The sequence below is a fragment of the Caloenas nicobarica genome, chromosome 11, assembly GCF_036013445.1.
Source record: "Caloenas nicobarica isolate bCalNic1 chromosome 11, bCalNic1.hap1, whole genome shotgun sequence".
NCBI lineage: Eukaryota > Metazoa > Chordata > Aves > Columbiformes > Columbidae > Caloenas > Caloenas nicobarica.
The window spans coordinates 5,072,774-5,078,901 of NC_088255.1; the positions used below are offsets into that span (position 1 = coordinate 5,072,774).

The window sequence follows — 6,128 nt, forward strand, 5'->3', positions numbered from 1 at the left end:
TCCAAGGGGAACCTAAGGAGCCCCAGGAGTGCCCAGCACCCAGGGTCACCCAGTGCTCCCCAGCACCCAGTGGCACTGGATGCCTCACTGGCCAGCGGGAGGCCTGATGGAGAGGAGGAAGTGGGGCCATGCCCCACCCAGGAGTGGCTCTGGGGCTGAGTGGGTCAAATCCTGGGGGTTGGGGGCAAGTGGGGATGGTTGGGGAGAAGTGGGGGGGTGCAACAGGGGGCCTGGGCCCCAGGGGAGGGGGTGGGTCAGACTAGGGGGGGTGCTGGGACTGGGGCTCAGAAGAGCCCGCAGTCCTTGAGGTTCTCCTTGATGATGATGTCAGTGACGGCGTCAAAGACGAACTTGACATTCTCGGTATCGGTGGCGCAGGTCATGTGGGAGTAGATCTCCTTCACGTCCCGCCGCATGTTCAGCTCCAGGAACTGCAGCTTGATGTAGTTGCCCGCATCGTCGTAGGTGTTGGGACCTGGTGGTGTGATGGTGAGTGGAGTCCCTGCCTGGGCTGATGTCTCCCACAACCATGGGTGCTCCCCCAGGTGGGCAAACCGTGAGCAATGCTCCTGCAGCACTGCTTGCACGGGGTGCTGAGGACACCTGGTGGGTGCTGCTGCAGGGTGCTGGCACCCAACCCTTCACCACCAACCCCCCACCACCTGCCGGGTGAGCTGCTGCCACCCTCACCATCGTAGTCAGGGAAGCAGATGCTGAGATGGGCCTTCTTGATCTTCTCCAGGAAGACATCCTTCTTGTTGAGAAAGAGGACAATGGAGGTGGTGGCGAAGTAACGGTGGTTGCAGATGCTGTTGAAGAGGTGCAGGCTCTCGTGCATGCGGTTCTGCAGAGGGACATAGCCCCGTGGTGACCCCCCGCCATGTCGTGATGGGGACAAAGTGGAGGGGGTATGGGCTGGTGAGCCTTTCTCACCACTTCGTCATCCTCCACCAGGACCATGTCATAGGCGCTGAGGGCCGCGATGAAGATGATACAGGTCACCCCTTCAAAGCAGTGGATCCACTTCTTGCGCTCCGAGCGCTGGCCACCCACATCGAACATCCTGGGCAGGACAGGGAGAGGGGTCAACACCCCGCACCCCTGCCCACCCCTGGTGCCAGCCCTCACTGGGGACATGGCCCCCACCTGAAGTTGAGGTCTTTGAAGGAGAACTGGGTCTCAATGATGCCAGTGGTCTTGACACGTGAGCGCAGCACATCCTGCTCCGTGGGGACATAGCCAGGTGTCACCAGGCGCTCCAGGTCTGACAGGTAGCTGACCAGGCACATGGTGGGCATGAGACATGGGTTGGTACCCCCAGACCCACCCCAGCCCAGACCCCCACCCACACCCGACATACTAGCCGGCTGAGTCGTTGAGCTGGTACTCAGAGGCACGGTCGAAGCAGGCCTGGATGCCCGTGTCCTTCCAGAGCCGCCCAATGATGTCTGACATCTCCTTGGGCATGGTGCCCTCCTCGATGGTGTCAGAGAGGTGCAGCAGCTTGCGGGCATCGTCCTAGAGGCAGAGGGGCTCAGCGGGGCCAGGGGGTTGGGGGGACAGTCCTGCCTGGCATGGGTTGCTCCTCACCTGGCGAGACGAGTCCCCATACTGGATATTGAGAGTGGTCATGGCCCGCACAATGGCCAGCATGGACTGGAGCGTGTTGCTGTAGATGATGGCAATGAACTCCAGGCATTCCTCCAGTGAGTAGCCATCCTGGTGGATGATCCTGGCCGGGGAGAGGGACACAGGGCTGAGCTGGAGTGGGGGCACCCATGGGTGCAGCGTGGGGCTGGATTGGGCACCATGGGGCTGAGCCAGGCACTGAGAGCTGGGTGCACCCCATGGATGTGGCATGGGGCAGAGCTGGGCACGGTGGGACATGGACACCCGGTGGCTGTGGTGTGGGGTAGGTATGTGGCACAGTGGGGCACGGCACCCCTTGGCACTTACTTCATCTGCTTGACGATGGTGCTCTTCCCTGACTCCCCTGCTCCTATGGGGACAAAGCACAGATCACAGCAGTGTCCACGCTGGCACCGGTGGTCCCTGGGGACACTGGTGGCTGTGCCAGGGCCGTGTCGCAGGGCAGGAGATTACAGCCCAGTGCCACGGGCATTAAGGTTGGGCTGAGCCGCTGTGGTTAATGGGATCTGTGGCAGCTCAGCCAAGGACGTGCTTGGGGACCCAGGGCAGGGGTAGGGGACATGGTGGCATTGCAGCCCCCGCCACCCACCACCTGATACCCAAGCCTGCAGCAGCACAGGAGGACATGCTGGGGGGCAGCGATGGCACCCATGATCCCACACATCTAGGGCACCCCAGTCCCTGGGCACCACTGGAGCAGCTGGGAGGGACTGGGAGGGACCCACAGTGCTGGGGGACAGCAGGGGCAGACACAGGCGTGCTGGTGTGGGCTGTGTGGGGTGCCTCGGAGGATGGGGTAAGGTGGGGGGGCTGCCAGCATGGTGCTGGTAGGGGGTGTTGGTGAAGGCCCTTGAGATGGGTTAGTTGGGGTCGGGGCGGGTGGCTGGGATTTGAGAGATGTTGGGTGGGCTGGCTGGGTTTGGGGGATACCTGGAAGCCAGGGGATCACAGGGTTGGTTCAGGTGCTTTGTTGGGTTTGGGGTGCCTGGCAGGGTGGGGGCTGTTGAGCAAGATATTGAGATGAGCTGGTTTAGGGGAGTCTGGGCATAGGGGAACTGTTGGGGTGGGCTAGTTTGGCTTAGGAGTGTTTGGAAAAGAGGAAAACATTGGGTTGTTTTTTAGGGTCAGCTGTCTGGGTTTAGGGGTGCTGGGGGGTGACAAGGGAAGGGTTGGGGGGCTGTTAGGGTGAGCTGGTTAGGTTTAGGAGTGCTCAGGAGCAGCGGGCTTTTGGGGTTGGGCTGGTTGGGTTTGCGGGAATCCAGGAAACTTTGTGTGGGCTGCTGGGGTGGGCCGGTTAGGGAGCATGTCTGGGGGCCAGGGGAAGGTTGGGTGTGCTGGTTGGTTTTAGGAGGGGCTGTTGAGGTGGGCTGGTTGGGTTAAGGGGTGCTAGGAGGTGTCAGAGGAACACTGGGTGGGCTGTTGGGGGAAGATTCACAAGGGACGGGTATCTCCCCCAGGGTGTTGTCCCCCGCATACCCAGCAGCAGCAGCTTGACAGTCCTGGCATCCTTCTCAGCATCCTCCTTGAGTTTCTTCTCCAGCTCACGGGAGTGCTTCTCCTCGGCGCTGGCCCCGGCGCCCATCCTCGGCCCCGCGGCCCTGCGGCTCACCCGCTCCTTGGAGGTCAGCACCAGGATGGGCAGCGAGTTCCAGCCTCCCGCCGCCTCCAGCGCTCGCTGCCCCGCTGTGCCCACTGTGCACACCGCCGACTGCCACCTCGCTGCCACCACCGCCCACCAATGTGGGCCAAGGACGGGGCCAAGGTCCCGGGGGGCCGCCCGGCGCGGTGCTGCGCCAGCACCCACGGGTTAAGCCGTCCACCCCTGGATAAACCCCCTTAAGTCTGCAGCAGGCTGAGCTCAGCAATCCCGCAGCTCCCGGCATCAGCGCTTCTGCCGGGGGGGCACAACACTGGCCAGCCCTCTGCTTTGTCCCTGCCGTGAGACTGGGGACAGTGACCTGGGGACGTGGGACTCCTCGAGCTCTGTCTCTGCTGTGGACCCCGGTGGGAGTTGGTGTTGGGGGGATCTGTTGTGGTCTGTCAGGGGCTGGGTGCCATGGATTGAAATGTCCCCATTGTCCCCAGCACAGGCTGGTCATTACCACCCACTCTGAACCAGTGCCCACAACCTCCCCAGTAAGCCATCTCAGCGTCCCCAGGTTCTCATGCCCAGTGTCCCCATGGGCACCCAGTGACTGAATGCCATCCCCAGTCACCTCACCCTGTGTCCCCAGGACCCTTACAGGACCCTCCACCAACGTTCCCAGGCCGCCCAGGTGCACTCCTTCGTGTCCCCACTCACCCACCCGTACACTGCCAGCGTCACCAGCCCAGCCCAGTATCACCCCTGGAGTCCCCAGGCCCCTCCAGCAACACATGCACAATGTCCTCAGGGATACCCAAGTACCCTCCCCAGAACCCTTCCCCATAACACTCCTCAGCATCCCAAGGAGAAATTCTAGTCCCCTCCCAGTGTCCTCAGGATCCCCCCCTTTCCCCCCCAAGCCCTGCCCAATGTCCAGGGGCACCCCAGTGCTCCCATGCCAGCTGCAATGACCGCCCCTTCAGTGTCCCCAGGCCCCTCAGCGCCCTCCTCAGTGTCCTTAGGCCACCATTTCCCCGTCTCCCGCCTCCTCAGTCCCCCCCCCATTGCCATCGTGGCCCCTCCAGTAAGACTTAGTGTCTCCAAGGACACCCCAGTAATTCCTCTGTATCCCCCTGCCACCGCCCCGTGTTCCAAGGCCCTACCAGGGTTCCCCCAGGTGTTTCCAGTAAAGATAAGTGCCCCGTGTCCTGATCCGCCCCCCCGCCCACAGTGCCCCTCCCGTCCCGCGCGGCTTCTGCAGAATCGCTCTCGGCCGCCAGGGGGCGAAAGGACCCAGCGCAACCCAGCGCCCCCAGTACAGCCCAGCGCCCCCAGTACAGCCCAGCGCCCCCAGTACAGCACAGCGCCCCCAGTACAGCCCTCCACCGCCCCAGTACATCCCAGCGCCCCCAGTATAGCCCAGCGCCCCCAGTACAGCCCTCCACCGCCCCAGTACATCCCAGCGCCCCCAGTATAGCCCAGCGCCCCCAGTACCTCCCAGCGCCCCCAGTACAGCCCAGCGCCCCCAGTACAGCCCTGCACCGCCCCAGTACAGCCCAGCGCCCCCAGTACAGCCCAGCACCTGCAGTACAGCCCTGCACCGCCCCAGTACAGCCCAGCACCCCCAGTACATCCCAGCGCCCCCAGTACAGCCCTGCAACCCCAGTACAGCCCTGCAACCCCAGTACAGCCCTCCACCGCCCCAGTACATCCCAGCGCCCCCAGTACAGCCCTGCACCGCGCCAGCACAGCCCAGCGCCCCCCGTACAGCCCTGCACTGCCCCCAGTTTAGCCCAGGACCTCGCAGCACTTATCCTAGTGCCTTCCTGGGACTGTCCAGAGGAGCCCAGTACAACCCACATTGCCCCCGGTACCAACCAGTGTTCCCAGTACAGCCCAGTATCAGACACTATCACTCCCAGTGCCCCCTGTAGAGTCTTCCCCCTCCCCATGGCCCCAGGACGGCCAAGTACCGGCTCCAAGTACAGAATCCTAGCGCTCCAGTACTTCCCCCAGTGCTCCCAGTAGTGACTCTTGAGTGCTCCCAGTGCCTCCAGTAACAGCCGGTAGTGGACACTAGCCCAGCCCAGCGTCCCCCTAGCACCCAGACAGTGTCAACCAGTACTGCCACCTTCTATGACCCCTGTCCCGTCCAGTGTCAACTTCCCAGTGCCCTTAGTGCCACCCAGTGCCCCCAGTGTTCCCAATACAGCCCTGCCACGTGAATCCCAAGGGCTCCCCAGCTCCCTGCCTGGCTCCAGCGCAGCCCTCCACACCCTGGCAGGGCTGAGCGGCAGAGTTGGGGGGATTCTGTGACGGGGCCAGGTGGCAGCACAGCCCCCAGCTGCTGCCCGCTCCCTGCCCGCTCCCCGACAGAGCACACGCAGGCGCCCGCGTCCGTCCCAAAGCCAGTGTTTATTTGGGGGTGCCCCTGGCTGTGTCGGGGGGCACTTGCTCAGCCCTGGCCACCCCTGCGCTCCCCAAGTACAACTATTTACAGGCCCCCACACCCACCAGGATGCCCTGAGGAGATGGCTGATGGGCTGGATGCCCCAAACACCCAGGGGTGGCAATGCCAGTAAGCGCTGGCAGCTGCCCGAGGTTTTACCCTAGCACAGCCCTTTCTCCTTCCCTTCCCCACCCAAAATACCTGGTTGAGCCCCCACCATGGCTTAGATACCTGGGTCCTGTCTTGAGGGTCCTGTCTGTCCCCACCCAAGCCTCTGGGCCACACAGCCCCCTTCTCCTCGGCTTGCCTGGTGGTCTGCACCTTCTCCTTGAAAAGCACTTGCTCCTCAATAACTGGCTGGGGAAACTGAGGCAGGAAGCTGTGAGGGCCATGCCAAGGCTGTGAGGGTCAGACTTTGTCCAGCACCACTTCTCCCCCTGCCCT

General features: G+C 63.2%; 1 protein-coding gene across 1 annotated transcript; it reads right to left on the reverse strand.

Moving 5' to 3' along the window:
* Positions 1-284: 284 nt before the first annotated feature.
* GNAT1 (G protein subunit alpha transducin 1) lies at positions 285-3,319 on the reverse strand. The gene is made up of 8 exons (XM_065642300.1): positions 3,127-3,319; positions 1,957-1,999; positions 1,591-1,732; positions 1,361-1,518; positions 1,147-1,275; positions 934-1,063; positions 691-844; positions 285-475 (listed from the first exon to the last, which is right to left on the reverse strand). The coding sequence occupies exons 1-8, from the start codon at positions 3,230-3,232 to the stop codon at positions 285-287; spliced, it is 1,053 nt and encodes a 350-aa protein (XP_065498372.1). The 5' UTR covers positions 3,233-3,319.
* Between the last annotated feature and the right edge of the window lie 2,809 nt (positions 3,320-6,128).

Bases quoted from the DNA above. Each gene is read 5' to 3' on its own strand.
- GNAT1 (XM_065642300.1), bottom strand. From the start codon at position 3,232: ATGGGCGCCGGGGCCAGCGCCGAGGAGAAGCACTCCCGTGAGCTGGAG. The intron at 1,064-1,146 runs GTGGGGGCCATG...TGTCCTGCCCAG, and splicing joins TTCAAAGACCTCAACTTCAG to GATGTTCGATGTGGGTGGCC. The intron at 845-933 runs GTGAGAAAGGCT...GTCCCTCTGCAG, and splicing joins TGGTGGAGGATGACGAAGTG to AACCGCATGCACGAGAGCCT.